General features: G+C 36.0%; 1 protein-coding gene across 1 annotated transcript in view; it reads left to right on the top strand.

Moving 5' to 3' along the window:
- The first annotated feature begins 692 nt into the window (after nt 1-692).
- SH3BGRL (SH3 domain binding glutamate rich protein like) overlaps nt 693-26,564 on the top strand; it is a 97,531-nt gene continuing 71,659 nt past the window's right edge. Inside the window, exon 1 of the mRNA XM_065916564.1 lies at nt 693-918. Coding sequence (XP_065772636.1) covers nt 874-918 — 45 coding nt within the window. The 5' untranslated portion in view covers nt 693-873. The remainder of the gene's footprint in view (nt 919-26,564) is intronic.

Raw genomic sequence — 26,564 nt, forward strand, 5'->3', positions numbered from 1 at the left:
TTCCATATCTCCTGCAACGTATGATCCAAATTCCCTTTCCATAACCAGTTACAAAACAAACAAAATAAAAATCATCCACTTTCTTACAGTGTATTTTCAATTTTTTATTTGCAATTTCTTCCTCCATTCTTGAGTTTACCAGTCAATCAGGCTTCTTGAGAATTCTCACGGAAGCAGGATTCCCTAATTTAACAAAAAGCAAAACTCAAAAAGAAAACCAATCCTGCTGTTTCTGGACTTGTGGAAATCTGATACTTTTCCTAAGCCGCAGCACTCAGTCCTTCAGGGTCCAATTCCTGCCGCCAGCTAACACGAAAACAATCACTACAAAATAGCAATCCTAAAATGCACAAGGCTTTGAGAACTTGGGCTTTCTTACTAATGTCTGGTTTCAACGTAGAACTTCCTCTTCCAAAGGAGAACTTCCTCTTTCAAAGAAAGCATCTTATTTGTATACATTGCTGAGCAGGAAAGCGCAGAACTTTGAATCTCCGTGAGGAAAGGTCTTTCATTGCAATCAAATTTAACTCAACGCTCCTTTCTTTTTATTTCTCTTTTCTTTATTTTCCGGGAGTGAACAGTCAAAAATAAATGTTTCAACAGATCTCGCGGTGATATTCGAGATTCCCAATTAAAAAAAAAAAAAAAAAAGAAATGATGCAAACGAGCCTGTGCCTTCTGGGCTTTGGGGCTGGGATTGCAGCGGTCGAAGCACAGTGTAAGCAGCCAAGGGCGGGGCTCTGGCAAGTTCCCCTTCCACCTTCCCCCACCCTTCTTTTCCAACCTCTGTACTGCCCTTAGCTTGATTCCAGCCTTTGCTGCAGCTGCTCTCCAGCCGTTTGCAGGATTCAAACTACAGAATCTGTTCCGAAGATGGTGATCCGTGTGTATATTGCATCTTCCTCTGGCTCCATGGCGGTAAGGAAGGTGGGAAGCCCACCTTTGTTATTTTTTTTACACATCAGTCTCCTGCTGCCCCAGAACCCTTGAATTGCAGAAGTTAGTCTGGCAGCTTCTCCTTCGGTAGACACAGGCACTTCCCGCCCAACCCCCTGTCTTCCCTTTTCTTCTCTTTGTTGCATCGGTTTCATTTTTCCATGGAATTTAGCTTTATTTGCCTTACGACGTTAGGGCCACATTTCTTCTTTGAAGTAAAAAGAAAGCTTCGGAGTTTTGGTAAATGGGAGATGGTGGTATAGGGTTTTTAGGGTTAGGTGAAGAAATCAAGTCACACACTTGTAAGAATGGGACATTTCACATATGTGTTCTTAGTATGGAGTCAAGGGACAAGGGTGCACATCTGTAAGGGATGTAAAACATGGTCTTACTGATGATGATGAAGTGGAGGCCTACTAAGGCACTGTGATTATATTTCACAGAGACCCCTGTAATCAAAAAGTTATATTTTGCCAGTGTGTAAGAGAGAGTTATTTAACTTCGGCCTAAAGACTCTGTTAGAACTAGGCAGGATTGGAGACATCAGGAACAATGATAATTTTGTTTTTTAAACAATGTGACAAGGGATGTGTTTTTTCCTTCCATATGTTCCCTTATTTTGACTTTTTCTTTTCTTTCAGAAGATATTACTTCGAATAGTTTCTAAATGCTTCAGATATATTGAGAACTTCAAATATAAAGAGAACTAACAAGTGGCTTCTTTTGTTGTTGCAGACCCCAGTGACCGCTTCTTCAATTGATAGGACAACCCCCTCTCATTCATGTGCTCTTAATTTAGAATCACAATTTTCAACAGTTGTGGGGAGCAATAGGCTAAACCAGGGGAAAGCTGAGTGTATATGCATGGTAAATAAAAGTGTCTCTTTCACAATTCGCAAAAAGCAGATTTTTTTTTTTTTTTTGCTTTTTGGGCTCAGGATATGGATTCGGGATGTAGAATGTACAAACCCCCTCTCTCTTCTGAGCTTTAGAGCAGCAGCAACAAAAAAAGTTCATGTTTTTTGTTGTGATGTATTTTTGTTTTGTTTACCCCCAAGAGGATTTGGAATAGAACTGAAAGTTGTGCGAAATCACAAGAACTTTGAACCTTCAACTTGTCTGGCAACTATATGTGGTGTATTTAGACAGTTTTGAAATAGAATACTTAAGCTTGCATTTTGGAGTAAGTTTGGGTTGAAAACGAAAAGAAAACTTCTTATATTGTCTTTGAACTTCATTTTATGAGCTTCTTGCCTTATTATTTTCCATATATATTAATTGTGATATTTGAAATAATGTTTGAGCTGCTCAGAGTCTCAAGTCCAATACAATAATTGTAAAATTTAGAAGATCAGCTTAATACCTTTAGTTAAATCCCAAATTAGGTTGAACAGATCAGGAAGTTAGTTTTGATGATTTCACTGGATAACATGCAGTTTCAATACTGCTCATTTATTCTTTGCTTTCTTGCTCTTCTACCCCTTCCTAAAAGGCAGATTCAACAAGAAACTCCTTTAAGAATTTCTGTTCAAGTAGAAACAACTGTACCTCTTTCTTTGTTAAGACTTAAGTTTTTTATGGCCTTAAAAATGACTACTGTCTCCTACTATGTCCTTTTCCAGATTCCATTGTTGAAGACTATGCAAATAAGAAGTATTTATACTTTTTGTGTTTTGTTTCAATTATTTTTCTTATGGGTAATTATAGATTTGTCTGTTGTTGCAGTAATTATAGTTCTTGTAAACCTGTTATCAAAAGTCTACTGCATATTGCCAAAATAAAATTTTGTTTTATTATAATCTTATAGTACTTTTAAATAATATTAAAACAGTGTAAAATTAGTAAGCTTCAGAAGAGTTATTTTATAACATAAATGGGGACTCTTCAGTTTGCAATACTAAGGTCTTTCCTTTAAGAATGCTGTCATGTTGTATTTTAACATATGATTTAGAAATTTTGAGGCAAACATCCTAACAGGAGCCCAGCAATTGCACAAAGTGAGATACTTCTATAAGTGACTAAGTATAGTTTTCTGAAGAATGTTTAAACGAAATCTTTTGGTTTTGGACTGTGAAATCTTTGTTTTCTTTCTCCTGTTAGTGATTTTAATAAAATTACGAACACTAGATATTTTATCAGGTAAGGGAGGATCTATGATAATTACAACTTGGTGTGACCTTAACTCAAGAGTACCTATCCTTCACAGTCCAATTAAAAAAAGGTTTCAAAGTTGTATTCAACTCTGCCCCAATTACAGAGGTGTAGTACTTGCTTCTCAAAAGTTTAGAAATGAAAGTGAGTATGTTGGTTTTTATACCATTATAAAATGATATAAAGTTTCTTGATAATAGCCATAATAGTGATAGTAAGTAGGAACACTTAAGTGTGTCAGATACTATCTCATTTTTTCTTGGCAATTTCTAGTCTTATGAATTACATCCTATGATTATCTGTGTTTTTTAGGGTAAGGAAATATAGGTTTAGAGAGGTTAAACAACTTTCTCAAGATCATACAGCTAGTAAGCCACAGAACTTGAATCTAATACAAGCTGTTTGAATCCAAATGATACTTGTTTAAAGAAATACATCCTCCAAGTGATGCATGACAGCTAGGAGGCATGCAGATATAAATGTGAACAGAAGGGAGTAAGTCCTGTAAGTGGAATTGCTTGGGCATATACAATCAGGGGGATAGAAAAATGAGGATCTAGTATAGAGGAGGGATAGTATGTCTAAAGGTGAATGTCAATAAGTGTGCTAAATTTACTTAAGGCCAGAGATATAGAGAAGATGCACATTTGGAATTGGTCTCGTATAGGAAAAGGATGAAATTCAGGTCTTAATACTGTTTTTTAAATTTTTTAAGTAAAAACCATTTAGCAAGAATTCAGCTTCCAAGTTGTTTTTCTATAGGAAGTGATTTCTGCCTGTTCAGAACTGCTCATGCATGTTTTGACTTACTGTAACACAATAGTATATGCCATGCCATGTTTTTTTTTTCCTTGACATTTTAATGTCCTATAAATTTGCATTTAATGGAAGAGGAATAGTAAGCACAGAGCTTATAATAAACTTAATGAATTTCAATAACTTATAACAAAAATCAACCTTGGCCTTTGATCAGGATCTCTAGAGTGATAATAACATGGAGAATTATAACTGACTTAGAGTTTTCTTCCCATACTTTCCCTCAGGTCCATAATTATTTCCATATCAGGGTCTCTATGTGTTTTATTTTATTTTATTATTTTTTTTGCAGCCCCAGAGGGGCATCTATGCATTTTAGATGTAATTAGTATAGAAATTTTAAGATTGTGTAGATAGATTGTGGTAAATTTCTGAGGGTATTATTTATGGACTAACTTTTGTAAAATGATCTCTTTTGTTTTACTGTTAAAACAAACTAGTTGTAGCTTAGATTGTCTGTATAGTAAATGAATTCTACATAATTTTCCTCTGTGGCATTATTCTGTGTTTGAGTTATAAAAGCTAGTGATTGCCAAAGCATTAGTCACTAGGCAGTATTTTCTTCATTTGGATAATATGGACATAAAACAAGCCACGGTTCTTCATCTGTATGATTCTCAAGTATTCTCAATAATAGTTGCACTATGTGAAAGAGTATTTGCTGCTCTTTTCTTCATGGAAAGGCATTTGAAGTATAGCAGTGTGTATATGTCAATCCTAAACTTCCAGTTTACCCCCCACCACACAAACTTCCTCACTGTAACCATAAGTTCATTCTCTAAGTCTGTTTCTATTTTGCAAATAAGTTCATTTGTATCATTTTTTTAAGATTCCACATATAAGTGATGATATTTATCTCTCTCTGCCTGATTTACTTCACTTAGTATAATCCCCAAGTTCATCCATATTGCTGCAAATGGCATTATTTCATTCTTTTTAATGGCTGAGTAATATTCAATCATATATATGTACCACGTCTTCTTTATCCATTCATCTTTTGATGGATATTTAGGTTGCCTCCATTACTTGGCTATTGTAAACGGTGCTGCAAAGAACACTGGGGTGCATATATCCTTTTGAGCTATGGTTTTCTCTGGATATATACCCAAGAGTGGGATTGCTGTATCATATAGTGGCTCTATTTTTAGTTTTCTAAGGAACTGCTGTGCTGTTCTCCATAGTGATTGTATAAATTTACATTCCCACCTCCAGTGTAGGAGGGTTCCCTTCTCTCCACAGCTTCTCCAACATTTATTATTTGTAGACTTTTTAATGATGGCCATTCTGACAGATGTGAGGTGATACCTCACTGTAGTTTTGATTTGCATTTCTCTAATAGTTAGTGATTTGAGTATCTTTTCATGTGACTCTTGGCCATCTGTATGTCTTCTTTGGAGAAATGTCTCTTTAGGTCTTCTGCCCATTTTTGATTGTGGTTTTTTTTTTGTTTTTTTTTTTGTTTTTTTTGATACTGAGCTGCATGAACTGTTTGTAAATTTTGGAGACTGATCCCTTGTCAGTTACATTGTTTGCAAATATTTTCTACCATTCCGAAGGTTGTCTTTTCATTTTACTTGTGGTTTACTTTGCTGTGAAAATCTTAATTAGGTCCCATCTGTTTATTTTTGTTTTTATTTCTATTACTCTGAAAGATAGATCAAAAATTGATCTTGCTATGATTTGTCAGAGTGTTCTGCCTATATTTTCCTCTAAGAATTTTATAGTATCTAGTCTTCTATTTGGGTCTTTAATTCATTTTGAGTTTATTTTTGTTTATGGTGTTAAAGAATGTTCTCATTTCATTTTTTTAACATGTAACTGTTCAGTTTTCCTAGCACTATTTATTGAAGAAACCATCTTTTATCCATTTTATAGTCTTGTCTTCTTTGTCATAGAAACATTGGACATAGGTTCATGAGTTTATTTCTGGGCTTTCTATTTTGTTCCATTGATGTACATTTCTGTTTTGTGCCATTACCATACTGTTCTGATGACTGTAGTTTTCTAGTATAACCTAAAGTTAGGAAACCTGATTATCCAGCTCTGTTGTCTTTTTCAAGATTTTTTTTTTTTTAAATTTTGGATCTTCTGTCTCTTCATACAAATTTTAAGATTGTCTGTTCTAGCTCTGTGAAAAATGTCATTCATACTTTGATAGGGATTGCATTGAATCTGTAGATCACCTTGGGTAGTATAGTCATTTTGAAAGTATGATCCTTCCAGTATAAAAACATGATATATCTTTACATCTTTCTGTGTAGTCTTCAGTTTCTTTCATCTTATAGTTTTCAGAGAACAGGTCTTTTGTCTCCTTTGGTAAGTATCAGTTCAGTTCAGTCACTCAGTTGTATTAGTATATTCCTGGTATATAATTCTTTTGATGCAATGGTAAATAGAATTGTTTGCTTAATTTCTTTTTCTGATCTTTCATTGTTAGTGTATAGAAATACAACAGATTTCTGTGTATTTTGTATCCTGCAACTTTACTGAATTCATTCATGAGCTCTAGTAGTTTTCTGGTAGCATCTTTAGGATTTTCTACATATAGTATCATGTATATGCAAGCAGTGACAGCTTTATTTCTGCTTTTCCAATTTGGATTCCTTTTATTTCTTTTTCTTCTCTGGTAACCATGGGTAAGACTTCCAAAACTCTGTTGAATAAATATGACAAGAGTGGGCATCCTTGTCTTGTTCTTGATCTTAGAGGAAATGCTTTCAGCTTTCCACTGTTGAGTATGATGGTAGCTGTGGATTTGTCATATATGGCCACTGCTCTTTATATTTATAAATAGAACATTAATTTGAAATATGCTGTGGTCTTTGTCATAGCTGCCAAGGTTTGTTTGAATGCTGCGTAAAGATATTCATAAGCTATTTGGAAGAGCAAAATTAGAAATTTCATGACATGGCCATTTGGACATGCTTTTTGGATACCCTGAACCATGGGAAATGGCAGCTCTCATGAGGCAAATGCAGGAACAATCTAAAGATCGGTGCCTTTAGATTGATGTCCTATATTTAGTGGCTGATTTCCTTAACATCACAGCAGCAATGGCAAAACTTTGGAATAATTTTGTCCAATTTAAAGAGGCTTGGGAAACACACTTACCAATGATCAGGACTCTTGGATTCTTGAAATTCAAATGGTAGTAGGAAATAATGCATTACAGAAGTTTAGTAAAAATTTCATAATATGGTAGGAGAAAAGGAGAAAATAAATTTATTTTTAGCTCAAATACTATTCTGTCAAGGAAAGGGCTTTGATTAATAAACCTTAAGGTCGACTCTCCCCCCAGTGACTCAGTGGTAAAGAATCCACCTGCAATGCAGGAGATGCAGGAGACATGGATTTAATCCCTGGGTCAGGAGAGATACCCTGGAGGAGGGCATGGTAGCCCACTCCAGTATTCTTGCCTGAAAAATCCTATGGACAGAGGAGCTTGGAAGGCTACAGTCCATGAGGTCTCTAAGAGTCAGACAGGACTAAAGTGACTGAGCACAGCATGGCACCCCCTGGGTTGTGCTGAAAAAGAAAAATAAATTGAAGCCCTAGACATAATCAAGTCAAATGTTCTAATTTTCTGTAGTTAAACTTTAAATTGTTTTCCAAAATATATATTGTGCTGTGAAGCATATATTTTACAGGAATATTTTCTGCGTTAGGTGAATTATCAAGGATAAATGTGTTTCATTTCTTACTGATAAAATTAAACAGAATCTGTTGATGACTAAATGACCATCTGCTTGCTTTCAGTTCTGTTGTACTTTGCAGCCTACCAGGAAGCCTTCTAAACCCAGTATTTAATTACTTCCTTCAATGCAGACCAAGATTAAACAAACATACATTTAGAAAGAGGACACAACTCATTTATGATGACTATTTTTATTAACATGAGAGCAAAGCTGACTTTTCACACTTGGCCAATAGAGAAGAATTCTAAGCAAAGGGATTGTTTTCTGGCTCAATCCTTCACATTTTAGCTTTATTGGTTTGTTGGAAGTGTTTCCCATTGCCAGAACATCAGGCAAAAGTTAAATATAAGTTTAAAAATATCACCACAAATTTATAAACTGTATGTTTAAAAGTATTCAGTAGTGCTGCTAGATTTTTGTTTCATTACTTTTCATTAACCTGGCTAATCAGGATTTGACTCTAGTAATAGTAAAGCCTAACATTTATTTATGCATTGTGTATGTCAGGTATAGTGCCCAGTGTTTTACATACTTCATTTCAATTAGTTTAATCCTTGTGATAACATTGTGAGGTAAATACTAGTATTAGATCTATTTCATGTGATTGAAGGGGATATTTCTAAGACCCAGAAACTAGGTACATTGGTCAAGATCAAAGAGTTACAAATGGTAGAACTAGGATTAGAGCTCAGGTTGTTCTGACTAAACACTCCTAAACACTGTGTTATTTGCACTCTCTCTTGCTGGATAGATACTGAACAGAAATTATGTCAAAGTACATTAAAATCTTGTCATGTGATTGGGAACATATAACTGCCATTTAATAACCATTTCAGGCCATTTAAGATGCCTGAAAAGTAGGAAAAAGACCAGATGATGCCTAACTAGGCAAATGTGTCATCTATAATCTGCATATGAGAGTTAGGTGTGAGTGGGGAAGATAGGTTAGTAGCAACATTTTCATATATAATTTAGTTCTTTTTTTTTCTTGAATAAAATTGCTTAACTAAGGACATTTTTTAAATAGCATTTGTGACATGTATTGAACTTTTATGACTTTTGATTCTTTTTAATATAATTAAAATGTGGCTTGTAATGATCCTATAAATCTAAATTCATCAGCAAAGCAGTACTTCTGTGACTTGTAAACTCTGGTTCTGAACTCTAGTCTTTGAGTTCTGTCCCTTTGACTTAGTCTTTTTTGGAGATGAGACCCTGTCACAGAGTTGGAGTACAGCCCAACATTTTTGCTGAGGGGATTTCCAGCAGTGACTCAAGACAAAAAGAACTTCAGCTTTTTAAAACCAGAGAATAGTCTTCTTAGTTGAGCTACAACATGAGGAAATTTTGTTTATTTCACTACCACTCAGCTAATTGTTTCACCATAAGTGCAGCATATTTCTCAACACTGAAATTATAACAGTATATATATATATTGAATAGTGGCTTTATTATTTAAGAAATCATTCTATCCAGTGTGATTTAGAAGGAAGATGAGCATAGACAAGTACTTAATATGTTACAAATAAGATAACACATCTCATTTTTAATTTTAATTTCTCATGTAAATAATTTATCAGCTTTAGTTGATAATATCACTCATTTGACACTTAAAATATGCCAGGCATAGTGGTAAGAACTTTAGATGCATTGTGTCATTTAATTCTTATGACGATTCAGTGGAATCAGTACTCCCATTATGCTCGTTTTTTTCTTCCCTTTTCCCCCTTTTTTTTTTATTGAGATAGAGTTGATTTACAATATTATAAATATCGGGTATACAACTAGTGATTCACATTTTTTAAAGGTTGTGCTCCATTTATATTTAATGCAAAATATTGTATATATTCCTTGTGCTGTACATTATATACTTGTAGCTTATATATTTTATATGTAGTAGTAGTTGGTACCTCTTAATTCTCTATTATTATGACTTTTTTAAGAAGAGGAAACAGACTTAGAGAGCTAACAGTGTTAGAGAACTACCAAACGCCCTTCAGATCTGTCTGATTCCAGAGCTCACGATTTTAATGCTTATGTTATTCTGCCTAATGATTGTTATTTATTAATTATCCAGTATGAATGCAGCTCTGAAACTAGTTTAAAAGTCATTGTAAAAATGCTTTTCTTCTGAACTTGGAAAATCACGAAAAATACTTCTTAATTAATTGGTCTATAGCAGTACCAAGAATAATTCTAGTTGCCTGTTACATCATGTTAAAAACTTAGAATTCTTTAGAGTGGAAATTTAAAGTCATTTAAATTAAAATTAAAAGCTTATTTGTGTATGATTAGTTAGAATGCAGAACATGTACTTTTATCCCAATATAAGAAAATTAACTTGTGTAAGACAGTCTAATTAAAAGTAGATTAAAATATATTGTTTTGGGGAAAGAATTTTAAGCTTTTAGCTAGAGAATGTAGTTTTAGGGTGAGGTATGCCTGATGCCTAGGTAATTTGATTAGGTCACTAAAGCTTCCTTTGCTTCTCATCACCCTCACAAGTGGAATATAAATAACATAAAATTAAGAGTATTATGGAAGAAAACTTCTGCAAGTAATTGTCATTGGAAATCTGTTACTAAATATTGTGTAATCTGATCTCACACTTTCAGAATCTTAAGCATAATTGGTCTTGCTCATCTACTAAATATTTTGAACTCAAAAAGCTGTGGTTGTGGTGAAACTGTTTCAATGAGTTTCTGCTTAAATTTTTAGAAATAAAGGTCTTGAATTTAAATATTCTGAGCAATATTGAGAGAACACTCGGGATGGTGGTGGTATAGCAAATTGGTCAGGCAGTGAGACAAATATCTGGTGAGTTTTAAAGGGAATGGGATGGGGAGGGAGGTGGGAGGGTGGGATCAGGATGGGGAACACATGTAAATCTATGGCTGATTCATGTCAATGTATGGCAAAAACCACTGCAATATTGTAAAGTAATTAGCCTCCAACTAATAAAAATAAAGGAAAAAAAATTAAAGTGGAACAATGAAAAAAAAGGGGGGATATGTAGGAAGTGTGGCAAGATCCATAATAAGGCTGATTCTATACCAGACTTTGGAATTTATGTGATTAAAAAAAAAAGTTGTTGGAAGGAAAATCTAAAAATATTATAGGAGAATGTGACTAAACATTTTTTGTCCAGTTGCATTAGGACTTATTATTACATTCTGAAGTTGAAATTGAAGAATAATTTTGGTTTGGTATGTGTTTGTATCCCTTTTGTATTATGGTTATGATCAGTCTCTGTGTGGAGTCTTAAGAGAGGAGTATGTATATATCTCCCTTGATATTTAGCCTGACTCTACCAAAAAGATGACCTTAGAACTAAAGCTATACATTCTAGGGAATCCTTACACTACCCAAATATCAAGGTCTGTGTAGGGGAAGTCCCATTAGTCATATAGCATGTATATAATTTTAAAATTCAGTGACTCTAGATTTCATGAAAAGTTGATGCTTTGAAATACAAAACATCTAGCACAATATTATCTAAATAATTTATGTCTGGATACTTAAGTAATTATAAATCAATATCTAATTACTTTTTGAAAATCATTTGCTACAGAGATATATTTTATTTTTTCATTGTATAAGGTAGTGGGATAGAAGACTATTGGAATTGTACTTTCAGGCTAATATATAGATCTAGAGATACAGTGCATAAACATCTTATTTCTTGGAATATATAGAGAACATCTAAAATGGGCTAATGCTACAACAATTAGATGCCATATTGTGCAACAGCTCATGTTAAGAGATTCTGGGGGAAGAAAAGTGCAAAACCTGAACTTTTGGGTTGTCCACATATTTCTCCAATAAACAATTATAAGGAAAAGTACACAATCTCCTAATGAGTGAGATAGTGTGTTAGTCACCAAGTCATTTCTGACTTTTTGTGATAGTCCAACAGCCTCCTCTGTCCATGGAATTCTGCAGGCAAGAATACTGGAGTGCATAGCCATTCCATTCTCCAGGGGATCTTCCCAACCAGGGATTGAACCCGGGTCTCCTGCATTGCAGGTAGATTCTTTACTGTCTGTGACACCAGGGAAGTCCAATGACCGAGATAATTATGACCTAATTCCATACCCACATTTGCAAAAAGTACCACCTTTTAATGTCCTTATATGACTTCATGAAAATATTTGAAGTTGGAATGGTAGACGTTAATTTATATGTCTGTGTTGTTTTAATAAAAATGTATAGCAATTTTCATTTCATATGATGAAATGAAAATTATATGTAATTATATATATGTAAAAGCATATAATAATAAAGACAGATACTTGTTGTTGTATATAACAGCATTAAACTTTTAAAAAAAAATTTTTCCCAAACTATATAGCGATTGTATCTACCATAGTAATTGTTTTAAAGTCACGTGAGCCAAAATAAGTGAGGCAGTCTGGAGATGTCAATTTTTGAGACTACATAATATGGTCTGCAAATAAGGAGTTGTATGTGATGTGAGGGCTCAAAGGCAGAAGTCCTTGCCCGAAAGTTGGCATGTTTTCTCACAGGAATCAACATTCTACTTCCCAACAAATGTCCCAAAATACTTTGTCTACCCTTTCTAGTGACCCTGTCTTGATCTTCTTGAATAACTATTCTGAAAACAACAATAGTTTATTAGCTCAATTCAAGCTTTATTCAGTTTTCCTGTCGTTACATTAGAGAAGGGTGTGGGAAGTAGATCTTAGGTATAGTTTGCACTTTCTTCTTATATTTGAACGTTTTTTCACAGGCATGATTTTCATGATTATTATACAGTTCTGTTTAAAGCCAGATGTAGCAGTGATGAAAAGTTAAATATTTGTGGTAGAACTGCCTATCAGTTACCTTGGAATACTGGAACAAATCATGCTAAGCCCCCTTTTTATTATCTGAAAAATACCTTTTAGAGTTCTTAATAATCCCTTCACTTTGGGATCCTGGCCTTGATCTTTTGTGTAAACAATCATGTCTTACAAAAATCTGAGGTGTATTTATATGTATTTATAAAACCCCAATCATCTTATATTTGCTCTCCCTTCCTGTTCTCCTTGGTCCTTTCTTTTTTTCTTTTTTTTCTTTCTAAAGGGTTATAGGACTTTCAGCAGTATGGTTTAATGTTTGGTTCAGGGTTCTATGTATCAATGTCCTGTATTTAGGTAGGGTTTATTTCATGCCAACTGCTATGTTAAATTTGATAAGGATTGTCTCTTGAGCCAGACTGCCTAGGGAGGGGGCTATCCAGTGTTTACCATTGGTCAAGCTTATAGCAGAAAGACTCAATGCTGAAATGATCAATATTTCTCTTTTGCTTCCGCCAACTCACTAGATAAAGATAATTTTAGCTCCTCCTTCCCCCTTCCAACATATTTTTAACTCTTCCCACCACAAACATTTGAACCCCATCAAAAATGGTTGCACCAATTACCAAAATTAATAAGCATCAAAATCCAGTTGGGCCTTGTTGTTCTTGTGGATAAATTTTCTCTTAGTACCAGATTGGTCTTAAAATAGCATTATGGGGAATTCCCTGGTTTCCCAGTGATTAGAACTTCACACTTCTACCACAGGGTGCATGGGTTTGGTCCCTGGTCAGGGAACAAGGATCCTGCAGGCCATATGTCATATAAAAAATAGTATTATGACTTTCAAATTTTTGTAACAATGCTTTAGTGTACTAAAACAACTATATCTTCATAGAAAGGGCATAATAAAAGTTAACCTATTTTTTTTTTTGACTGATATCACTTGTTATTAAGTAACCTAGAGTAGAACACTGAAAATTCCTTCTTCATTGTGGAAATAAATGGCTTTCAGTCTTTCCCATTTTTCTCAGCATCAAACATACTAAAAATAAAATATTAAAAGCATCTGTGTAGAAGGGATCATAAGAAATCATCCAGTCCGTTCACATAAGGACTGCCTGTGAATTGTCCCAGAAGGATCATAATCAATTTTCCCTTAGTAAAGTCTCCAAAGAAGGAATGTATAACTTCCCTTGATAAAATGCTATTCCTTGTTGTCCTAGACTTTGGGACTAAGATTGTGGAAATCTGGGTAACTGATGGTTATTTTTTACCTCTTTTTGTGCAGTGAAGAGAAAGATTAGTTTCTTGAAGTCATGGAAGCAAAAAAAGAAAAGCTCTGTACTATACATAGAGATCCACTTGTTATCTATTCAACACATATTTCCTGAATACCTGCTGATAAAACATTCAGCTCTGTGAGGGGAAAGGTGTTTGTTCTAAAAGAATTTACAGCCTGCCTTGTTTTGGAAAGCTTAAAATAGGTCTAGTGGCTTTTCTTCCCCCTCTTCTCTTCAGTCACTCTTTTTTAGGAAGCCCTCTGGGCATTGTTCATGCCTATAGATTAGTACACTCTTAAGATCATGCTATAAAAGAATATTCCCATATATTGGTTATTTTGTGAGACTTGTGATTTATTGAATTTATGCTAAACTCTAAACAGCATCAGAGTAAAACATTTCATGAAAAAAATAAACTTATTAAGGTGAGTAATTCCTAAAGTCCAAGTATTGGACATTTTTCATTTATAAAAGTTTATGGTGTTACTAATGAAAAAATATGGTATGGCTAATGTAAGACAGTTGCTCATAGTAGACTATTATAATCCTTGGTATTTCTGTGGAGTCAGTTGTAACTTTTTTCATTTCTAATTTTATTAATTTGTGTCATCTCCTTTTTTTTTTTTTTCTTTGATAAGTCTGGCTAAAGGTTTATCAATTTTGTTTATCTTTCCAAAGAACTAGCTTTTAGTTTCATTGATCTTTGCAACTGTTTTCTTTGTCTCTATTTCATTTATTTCTGCTCTGATCTTTATGATTTCTTTCCTTCTACTAACTTTAGGTTTCATTTGTTCTTCTTTCTCTAGTTGTTTTAGGTGTAAGTTAGGTTGTTTATCTGAGGTTTCTCTTGTTTATTCTTTTAAAAAAATTAATTTATTTTTTATAATTGCTTTACAGTATTGTTTTGGTTTCTGCCATACATCAAGATGAATCAGCCATAGGTATACATATGGCCCCTCCTTCTTGGACCTCCCATTCACCTGCCACCCCATCCCACTCCTCTGGTTTGTTACAGAGCCCTGGTTTGAGTTCCCTGAGTCATACAGCAAATTCCCATTGGCTATCTATTTTACATATGGTAGTGTATATGTTTCCATGTTACTCTCTGAATTTGTCCCACCCTCTCCTTCCTCCTCCACCCTCATGACTATAAGTCTGTTCTCTATGTCTGTGTCTCCAGTGCTGGCCTACAAATAGCTAGATTCCACATATACACTTAAATATATATTTGTTTTCCTCTTTCTGACTTACTTCACTCTGCATAATAGGCTCTAGGTTCATCCACTTTGTTAGAACTGACTCAAATATGTTCCCTTTTATGGCTGAGGGGTATATATTCCATTGTATATATGTACTGCAGCATCTTTACCCATTCATCTGTTGATAGACATCTGAATTGCTTCATGTCCTAACTATTGTAAATAGTGCTGCAGTGAACATTGGAATACATGTGACTTTTTCAATTTTAGCTTCCTCAAGGTATATGCCTAGTAGGGGGATTGCTGGGTTATTTGGTAGTTCTACTCTTAGTTTTTTTTTTTTATCAAATCTCCATTTGTCTTCTATAGTAGCTATATCAGTTCACATTCCCACCAACAGTGAAAGAGGTTTCCATTTCTTCACACCCTCTAGCATTTGTTTTTTTGTTGATTTCTTTCATGATGGCCATTCTGACCAGTGTGTGCTGATATTTTATGGTAGTTTTCATTTGCATTTATTTAATAATGAGTGATTTGAGCATCTTTTCACGTGTTTATTAACCATCTCTATATCTTCTTAGATCTTTTGCCCACTTTTTGATTGTGTTCTTTGTTTTTCTGGCATTGAGTTGTAAGAGTGGCTTTTATATTTTGGAAATAAATCCTTTGTCAGTTGTTTCATTTGCTCTTATTTTCTCACATTCTGAGATTTGTCTTTTTCACCTTGTTTATACTTTCCTTTGCTGTACAAGAGCTTTTAAGTTTAATTAGGTCCAATTTGTTTATTTTTGTCTTTATTTCCATTATTCTCAGAGGTGGGTCATAAAGAATCTTGCTGTGATTTATGTCATACACTGTTCTGCCTTTGTTTTCCTCTACCAGTTTTATAGTTTTTGGTCTTACATTTAAGTCTTTGACTCATTTTGAGTGTTGTGTATACCGTTAGGAAGTGTTCTAATTTCATTCTTTTGCACATAGCTGTCCAGTTTTCCCAGTGCCACTTACTGAAGAGACTGTCTTTCCCTTATTGTATATTCTTGCCTGCTTTGTCATATAGGTGCCCATAGGTGTGTGGATAGAAATCTCTGGGCTTTCTTTGTTCCATTGGTCTATATTTCTGTTTTTGTGCCAGTACTGTACTGTCTTGATAATTGTCACTTTGTAGTATAGTCTGAAGTCAAGAAGGTGGATTCCTCCAGCTTCATTCTTCCTTTTCAAGATTGTTTGGGTATTTGGGGTCTTTTGTGTTTCCATTCGAATTGTGAATTTTTTTGTTCTAGTTCTGTGAAAAATGCCATTGGTTATTTGAAAGGCATTGCATTGAATCTGTAGTTTATATTTGGTAGTAGTCATTTTCACAATATTAATTCTTCCAACCCAGAAACATGGATTATCTCTCCATCTGTTTATGTTGTCTTTGATTTCTTTCATGAGCGTCTTATAGTTTTCTGTATACAAATCTTTTGTCTCCTTAGGTAGGTTTATTCCTAGGTATTTTATTCTTTTTGTTGCAATGGTATTGATTCTTTAATCTCTCTTTCTGATTTCTTTTGTTAGTATATAAGAATGCAAGTGATTTCTGTGTATTTATTTTGTATCCTGTGACTTTACTAAATTCACTCACTAGCTCTAGTATTTCTCTGATTCTTTCTTTCTTTCCCTGATTCTCTTTCTTTCTGATCATTAGGGTTTTCTATGTTTTCATGTCATCTGCAAACAAGTGAGAGTTTTATTTCTTCTTTTCCATTCTAGAATCCTTTCATTACTTTTTCTTCTCTGCCCTCCAAAACTATGTTGAATAATAGTAGGAAGAGTGGGTGCTTTTATCTTCTTCATGATTTTAAGGGAATGCTTTCACTTTTCCACCATTGAGAAAAATGTTTGCTCTGGGTTTTATATAGGGCCTTTATTATGTTGAAGTAGGTTCCTTCTGTGCCATTTTTTTTGAGGAGTTTTCATCATAAATAGGTGCTAAATTTTGTCAAAAGCTTTTTCTGCATCTGTTGAGATGATCATATGGTTTTATCATACAATTTGTTAATACGGTGTATCACATTCAGTCATGTCCGACTCTTTGAGACCCCATGGACTGCAAAGCTTCCCTGTCCATCACCAATTCCCGGAGTCTACTCAAGCTCATGTCCATCACGTCGGTGATGTCATCTAACCATCTCATCCTCTGTCATCCCCTTCTCCTTCTGCCTTCAGTCTTTCCCAGTATCAGGGTCTTTTCCAATGAGTTGGTTCTTCACACCAGGTGGCCAAAGTGTTGGAGTTTCAGCTTCAGCATCAGTCGTTCCAATGAATATTCAGGATTGATTTCCTTTAGGATTGACTGGTTGAATTTTCTTGCATTCCAAGGGACCCTCAAGAGTCTTCTCCAATACCACAGTTCAAAACCATCAATTCTTCGGCAGTCAGCTTTCTTTATAGTCCAACTCTCACATCCATATATGACTACTGGAAAAATCATAGCTTGACTAGAGGGACCTTTGTTGGTAAAGTAATGTCTCTGCTTTTTAATATGCTATCTAGGATGGTCATAGCTTTTCTTCCAAGGAAACATTGATTGATTGTGTATATTGCAGAATCCTTTTATCCCAGGGATAAGCTTGACTTGATCATGATATATGGTCTTCTTAATGTGCTGTTTAATTTTGTTGGCTAGAATTTTGTTGAGGATTATTGTATATGTGTTCATCAGAGATATTGGCTTGTAATTTTCCTTTTTGTGTGATGTCTTTGGTTTTGGTATCAGGGTGACAATGGCTTTGTAGAGTGAGTTTGGAAATGTTTCTTCATCTGCAATTTTAAAAAGTAGTTTCAGAAGAATATGCATTAGCTCTTCTCTAAATGATAGAATTCAGCTGTGAAGCCATCTGGCCCTGGGCTTTTGTATTTGGGAGATTTTTTATCACAATTCTTATTCCATTGCTTGTATTTGACTTGTTCGTGATTTCTGTTTCTTCCTAGTTCAGTCTTGGAAGGTTGAATTTTTCTAGTAATCTGTCTATTTCTTCCAGGTTGTCCATTTTGCATTTAGTTGCTCATGATAGTCTTTTATGATTCTTTGTATTTCTGCATTGTCTGTTGTAATCACTCCCTTTTCATTTCTTTCTTTTTCTTTCTTTCTTTTTTGTTCATTTGATTCTTCTTCCATTTTTTTCTTGATGAGTTTGACTAATGGTTTGTCAATTTTATCTTCTCAAAGAATCAGCTTTTAGTTTTATTAATCTTTACTATTGTTTCCTTCGTTTCTTTTTCATTTATTACTGATCTGATCTTCATGATTTCTTTCTTCCTACTAACTTTGGATTTTTGTTGTTATTGTTGTTGTTCCTTTTCCAGTTGCTTTAAATGTAAAGGTAGGTTTTATATTTGATATTTTTCTTGTTTCTTGAGGTAGGATTGTCTTGCTGTGAATGTCCCTCTTAGAACTGCTTTGCTGCATCCTAAAGGTTTTGGGTCATCGTGTTTTTGTTGTCACTTGTTTCTAGGAATGTTTTTCAATTCCTTTTTATTTCTTCAGTATCCTGTTCATTATTTAGAAACATATTGTTTAATCTCCATGTGACTGTTTTTAAAAGGTTTTTTTTTTCCCCCCTGTAATTGATACCTAGTCACAGCATCATGGTCAGAAAAGATACTTGAGATGATTTCAATTAAGCCTCAGTAAGAGGCTTAATTTGTGGCCCAAAATGTGGTCTGTCTTGGAGAATGTTCCATGTACACTTGAGAAGAAAGTGTATTCATCTGCATTTGGATGGAATGTCATGAAGATATCAATTAGATCCATCTGCTCTAATGTGTCATTTTAGGCTTATGTTTTCTTGTTAATTTTGTTTTGATGATCTGTCCATTGGTGCAAGTGAGGTGTTAAAATCCCCTAATATTGTGTTGCTGTCAGTTTTCCCTTTTTTGTCTGTTAATTTTTGCTTTATGTATTGAGGTGCTTGCATGTAGGATACATAAATAATTACAATTGTTATATCCTCTTCTTGGATCTCTTGATCATTGTGTACCATCTATCTTTATTTCTTACAATATTCTTTATTGTAAGATCTACATTGCCTGATATGAGAATTTCCACTCTGGCTTCTTTTTGACTTCCATTTGGATGGAATGTCTTTTTCCATCCTTTTACTTTCAGTCTGTATGTGTCTCTAGGTCTAAAGTGGGTCTCTTGTAGGCAGAATATATATGAGTCTTATTTTTGTATCCATTCAACCAGTCTGTGTCTTTTGGTAAGAGTGTGTAATCCATTTACATTTAAGGTAATTGTGTATATATATATGAAGGCAATGGCAACCCACTCTAGTACTCTTGCCTGGAAAATCCCATGGACGGAGGAGCCTGGCAGGCTGCAACCCATGGGATCGCAAAGATTTGGACACGACTGAGTGACTTCACTTTCACTTTTCACTTCCATGCATTGGAGAAGGGGATGGCAACCCACTCCAGTGTTCTTGCCTGGAGAATACCAGGGACGGCGGAGCCTGGTGGACTACCGTCTATGGGGTCACACAGACTCGGACATGACTGAAGCGACTTAGCAGCAGTTGGAGCAGCATCTATATCTATATCTATATCTATATCTATCTATCTATTCGTATTGGCATCTTCTTAATTATTTTGGTTTTGTTTTTTAGGTCTTTTCCTTCTCTTGTCCCATTCACGTTTCTTGCAAAGCTCATTTGTTGGTGCTAAATAATCTTAATTTTTGCTTGTCTGTAAAGCTTTTGATTTCTCCATCGATTTTTGAATAGGATCCTTGCCGAGTAATCTTGGTTGTAGATTTTCCCCTTTCAGTACGTTAAATATATCCTGCCATTCCCTACTGGCCTACAGAGTTTCTGCTGAAAGATCAACTGTTAAGTGTATGGAGTTTCCCCTGTATGTTATTTGTTCTTTTTCCCTTGCTGCATTTGATATTCTCTCTTTGTATTTAATCTTTTTAGTTTTATTAGCATGTGTCTCAGCATGCTTCTCCTTAGGTTTATCCTGTATGGGATGCTCTGTGCTTCTTGGACTTGATTGACTCTTTCCTTTCCCTTGTTGGGGAAATTTTCAAATATAATCTCTTCAAAAATTTTCTCAGACCCTTTCTTTTTCTCTTCTTCTGGGCCCTCTATAATTCAAATATTGGTGTGTTTAGTACTGTTTCAGAGATCTCTGAGACTATCTTCAATTCTTTTAATTTATTTTCCTTTATTCACTCTTCAGCAATTATTTCCACCATTCTATCTTCCAGCTCACTTATCTGTTCTTCTGCATCAGTTTTTCTGCTGCTGATTCCTTCTAGAGTATTTTTAACTTTTAGTAATTGTTTTGTCTATTTGTTTATTCTTTCTTTTTTCTAGATTCTTGTTAAATGTCTTAATTGATTCTTATATTTCCTCCATTTTATTTTCAAAGTTTTGGATCATTTTTTACTATCATTATTCAGAATTTTTTTTCACATAGTTTGCCTATTTCCTCTTCTTCATAAGATCTTGTGAATTTCTACCTTGTTTAATTCTTCTTTTGTGTAATATTTGTTTAATATTTCTCTGTCTTTTTATTTTTTTTCCAACTAAGTGTGTTTGAGGTCTTTTTCTTCTAAGCTTTATGGTTATATGGCTTCATGCTTTCAGTTTCTGCTCTCAGTGGATAAAGTTGGTCCAGTCGTTTATGTAGGCTTCTTGTTGAGAGTGATTTGTGCCTGCATTCTGGTGGGAGGAGGCAAGACGTTTTGTCTTTTTTTTTCTCTCTGTTGGGCAGGGTTCTGTCAGGTGGTTGGTTTTGGAGTGTTTGTTAGTATACTGTTTGCTGATGATTAGGTTTATGTTTTTGTTTTGCTTGTTGTTTGGGTGAGGTGTCCTGCAGTGGATGCTGCTGGCAATTGGTGACGCAGGTCTTGTATATAGGTGGAGACCTTTGTGGGAGTTCTCACTAATTAATACTCCCTGAAGTTAGAAGTTCTCTGGCAGTCTAGGGTCCTGAACTCAGTGCTCCCATTCCAAAGGCTCAGGTCATATCTCTCTCTGGGGACTGAGATTCCACAAATTGTTTGTTATAGAATTAAAGTCGATTAAACAGACACGCAACACATATAAACAAAACAACAAGAAGCAAAAGATGAACTGAAGCAAATGTTAAATTTAAAATCTAGTACTAACAAAAACAGTGGAATACACTAGCACACATGCTGTGCTGTGCTTAGTTTCTCAGTCGTGTCTGATACTTTGTGACCCCATGGTGTGTAGCCTGCCAGGCTCCTTTGTCCATGGAGATTCTTCAGGCCAGAATACTGGAATGGGTAGCCTTTCCCTTCTCCAGGGGATCTTCCCAAACCAGGGATCAAACTGAGGTCTCCCACACTGTAGGCAGATTCTTTACCTTCTGAGCCTCCACGGAAGCCCAAGAATACAGGAGTGGGTAGCCTATCCCTTCTCCAGGATCTTTCCTGACCCAGGAATTGAACCGGGGTCTCCTGCATTGCAGGCGGATTCTGCGCCAGCTGACACAGACATACACTCACACACAAACAAAACCACAACATTCCAAAGAAAAGAAAGTACAAGAATGTGACTTGAGAAGCAAAGGAAAGCAAAAATTTTATCAACCAATTAAAAACAGAACTAACTAAAATGCAAACCAGGAAACAAAACAAAAGCAGAGTGCCAACTGGGGAATTAAGCAAAGAAAACAAACTAACATGTTGAAAAAGAGAAATAAAAGTAAGAAAATAAAAGTAAAAGAATTTAGAAAAGCAATGTTAAATAGAAGTGTATAGAAAGATTTATATATATTAAAGAATAACTATAGCAGGAAAGGAATAATAAGAAAAACAACAACAACAACAACAAGAAAAAACCCCACAGAACTGCAAAAGGCCAACATAGAGGTAGCAGTAAATAAAGGAAGTAAAAAGGTTGGTTAAAAAAGTAAAGTCCCAAAAGATTAAGTAGTTAATAGTAATAATGAAACCAACAGCCTCAGCAACAGAGGAAAAGAAAAATAATAATAATAATAACGCAGAACCAAGTACAGAAAAATTCAAAAAAGAATGATAATATATGTTTTTCTTAGATTTCAGTTGTCAACATCGTGTCCCTCATTGTGAGTCACAGTCCACCTTTGCCTCCCTAGGGTGCTCTCCAATGCTGGGCTGGTCTCTTGACCTGCTATGGGAACAGATCAGACTCTAATCTCACCCTTCCCCTGCATATTGTTGCCTCCAATGTCCACAGCTGCCAGAGCTAGTGAGTTATCTTTTGTGGGAGCTCTTATTGTCCTTTTATATATTCCATAGACACAGAGTCTGCCTAGTTTCTCGTGTGGATTTAACCTGTAGCTTGTACAACTGATGGGAAGGTTTTGGTTCTTCTTCCTCAGCTACACTGCCCCTGGGGTTCAATTGTGGTTTTATTTCCACCTCTGAATGTGGGTCATCCACAGGAGTTTGCTCTTGAGGCTGCACTGGAACACTTGGTCTGCCCCGATTAGGACTGGGTGTGGAGGTGGTGCAACTGCTTAGATCACAGGGACCCTCACAATACCAGATATGCAGGAGATATGGTGCTCTTGGGGTTTTTTTTTTCTAGCCTCTGGCAACTCTTGCCCAGTGAAGATTGAGCTTGGAAGTGGTGCATTTGCTTCTATTGCAGGGACCCTGGGTGGCACCAAGTGTGTAGGGATGCTGGCCGTCTCAGCCAATTTCAGGAGCTATGGTGCTATTACAGTCTTTTTCTAGCCTCTGGCAGTTGGCATTCAAAAGGTCTTTGTGGCTGGTCCTTTTCTGTTACCTGGTATGTCAAGCACTTAAAGGGCCCACCTGGCTCAGGTCCTTCTCTGCTGCTTGGAGCATCAGGCAATTAACGCCCTCCCACCCTCCACCCCCCAGGTTCGGGAACTTCTCTATTGCTCAGCATGTTAGACACTTGAAGGGCCACCCTCTCTGGGGTCTTTATTGGTCAGTGCTGACATGTGGGGTGACAGAGGCTACAGTGATGGCTCCACCCCCTGTGCATGATTCAGCATTATTGCCTTATGTCTATGGATGCTCTGATTTCTTCCAACTCATTCCCCACCGTGATCTCCCTCACGTCCCCTAGGGCCTTCTTCCCAAAGTCAACAGCAGACCTCACCCTGGGATTGCTCTCCAATCCCTATGCTTGAGCTCCCAGCCCCCACACATTCCAGGGGATTTACATCCCTGTCCAGGGTTCGTAGAGCTGTGGCAAGGATTGTCTGTGTGGTTCTCATTCCATTCAGACTGTCACAGATCAACTGATGCACTCTCCAACAGCTTCAAATGTTTCTCCAGGTTCCCAGACAATTGCCCTAATGTGGGCATCTGAACCCTGCTTCAATTTCCTTATGCCCTGGGTGCAGGTCTAGTCCTGACTAGCTCACTCTCTTCTTTCATCTCCTTCGTTTGTCCTACTGAGTTTTTCGTGGATCTATATATTATTTTCAAGTGGTCAGGGACTCCTACCCACTTGGAGTTGGTATTCTGTGAGACCTTCTGTGTCTGAAGATGTATTCCTAATGCATCTGTGGAGACAGATATACTCCATATCCACCTACTCTTCCACCATCTTGTCCTCTCTTCTTTTCTTGTTTTGTGAGGTAAGATTGTAGTGCTATAAACTTCCCTCTTAGAAGTGCTTTTTGTAGATTACCATGTCCATGGGTTGGAAGAACCAATGCTGTCAAAATGACTATACTACCCAAGGCAACCTACAAAGACAATGAAATCCCTATCAAATTATCAATGAAATTTTTCATAGAACTAGAACAAAACCCCTAAAATTTGTATGGAGACACAAATGACCTGGCATAACCAAAGCAATCTTGAGAAAGAAAACAGAGCTGGAGGAATCAGGCTCCCTGATATCACAGTGTACTGCAGATCTACAGTCATCAAAACAATGTGGTACTGGCAAAAAAATAGACATATAGATCAATGGAACAGGATAGAAAACTCCTAAATAAGTTCATGTACCTATGATCAATTCATCTATGGCAAAGAAGTCATGACTATACAATGTTGGAAAGAGTGTCTTTAACAAAGGGTGCTGGGAAAACTGGACAGCTACATGTAAGAAAAAAGAAATTACTGTTTAATTCCATACATAAAAATAAGTTTGAAGTAGATTAAAGTCCTCAATGTGAGCCCAAACACTGTAAAACTCCTAGAGGAAACCATAGGCAGAACACTCTGTGATAAGAATCACAGCAATATATTTTTCAATCCATTTCTCAGAATAATAGAAATAAAAAACAAACAAGTGGGACCTACTTAATCTCAAAAGCTTTTGCATAGCAAAGGAAACAATAAACAAAACAAAAAGACAACCCACACATTGGGAGGGAATATTTGCAAATGATGCGAGTGACCAATAAAGGATTGGTCTCCAAAATTTACAGACATCTTATGATGCTTAACAGTGTCAAAACAAACAACCCACCTAAAAAATGGGTAGAAGACCTAGATAGACATTTCTCCAAAGAAGACCTCCAGATAGCCAATAGGCACATGAAAATATGTTCACCGTTGCTAATTATTAGAGAAATGCAAATCAAAACTACAATGAGCTATCACCTCACAGCAGGCAGAATAGCTACCAACAGAAAATCTACAATACATAAATCTACAATACATAAATCTACAATAAATGCTGGAGAGGGTGTGGAGAGAAGGGGGCCCTTCTATTTTGTTGGTGGGAATGTAAATTGGTATAGCCAATACGCATGGAAATTCCTTAAAAACCTAAAAATAGAGCTACCATATGACCCTGCAATCCCACTCCTGGGCATATATCTGGAAAAAGACAATGATACAAATAGATACATGCACTCCAGTGTTCTTTGCAACACTGTTTACAGTAACCATGACGTGGTAGCAGCCTAAATGTCTATTGACAGAGGAATGGATAAAGAAGATGTGGTGGATATATACAATGAAATATTACTCAGCCACTAAAAAGAATGAAATTATGCCATTTGCAGCAACTTGGATGGACCTGGAGAGTCTCCTACTGAGTGAAGTAAGTGAGACAGAGAAGGAGAACTATCATATGACATCCCTTATATGTGGAATCTAAAAAGGAATGATATAAATGAACTTACAAAACATAAATACACTCATAGACTTTAAGAACGAGCTTATGGTTGCTTGGGGGAAGGAAGGGGAAGGGACAATTAGGGAGTTTGCTGTGGACATGTACACACTGGTATATTTAGAATAGATAACCACCAGAGACCTACTGCATAGCACATGGAACTATGCTCAATGTTATGTAGCCCCCTGGATGAGAGGGGAGTTTGGGAGAGAATGGATACATGTATATGTGTGGTTGGGTCCCTTCTCTGTTCACCTGAAACTATAACAGCATTGTTTGTTAATTGGCTATACCCCAATACAAAATAAAAAGGGTTTTAATAAATAAATAAATAATTTTAAAAAGAGTAAGAAATTGCAATGATCCTAGTTGGACTGTTAACCAAAATGTGGGTCATTACCAACTGTATTGTGGTGCTTCCCTGGTGGCTCAGATGGTAAAGAATTCACTGCAATGCAGGAGACCCAGTTTCGATTCCTGGGTCGGGCAGATCCCCTGGATAAGGAAACGGCAACCCACTCTAGTGTTCTTGCCTGGAGAATCCCATGGACAGAGGAGCCTGGTGGGCTACGGTTCATGGGGTTGCAGAGTTGGACACGACTGAGAGACTAACATACCAATTGTAAATAAAATCAAGGCCACAGAAATAAGTACCTTACCTAAGTATGACAGTAGCTTAGTTTTTCTTTTGAAAAAATGAAATTTCTTTTTAAAATTAGACCTTTGTTACATTTTTAGGCACCTGCATTCAACCCAAGCTTCTTTTGCATATTCTTTGGTGAAACCTATGTATTTATAAACAGCTCAACTTTTGCTCCTATCAAGTTTTTTCTCCATAATGAATGAGGTTATGATGATGATATTGATCTTGAGAAATAGAAGGGCATGACTTAGGAATCTTAGCATCCATTTGATAATTATATATTTCTGAGAACTACAGGGTAAATCCCAGCTGACTTAAATTGACACTCTATCTTTTACTGAAAGAAGAATTATTGTCTCAACTGTTTCTCCCTCTGCAATCCATTTCACTGAAAATCCTTATATTAACCTTCCTAAATATATTTTAATCTTCTCCAGAAGATACCCTCAACCTAGGTTGCATGAGTGTGTGCTAAGTAACTCAGTCGTGTCCGACTCTTTGCGACCCTATGGACTGTAACCCACCAGGCTCCTCTGTCCATGGGATTCTTCAGGCAAGAATACTGAAGTGGTTTGCCATGCCCTCTTCCAGGGAATCTTTGTGACCCAGGGATTGAACCTGCATCTCTTGTCTCCTGCATTGCAGACAGATTCTTTATCATTAGCAGCACTTGTAAAACCCTCAACCTAGGTTAGATGTTTTCATAATCTAGTAGTACCTTGTGCATATTTCTTTTTATTTTTTATTTCTTTATTTTCCATTTATTTTTATTAGTTGGAGGCTAATTACTTTATAATATTGTAGTGGTTTTTGCCATACATTGGCATGAATCAGCCATGGTTTACATATATTCCCCATCCCGATCCCCCCTCCCACCTCCTGCTCCACCCGATCCCTCTGGCTCTTCCTAGTGCACCAGCCCCAAGCACTTGT

Source organism: Muntiacus reevesi, chromosome X (genome assembly GCF_963930625.1).
Source record: "Muntiacus reevesi chromosome X, mMunRee1.1, whole genome shotgun sequence".
Lineage (NCBI taxonomy): Eukaryota > Metazoa > Chordata > Mammalia > Artiodactyla > Cervidae > Muntiacus > Muntiacus reevesi.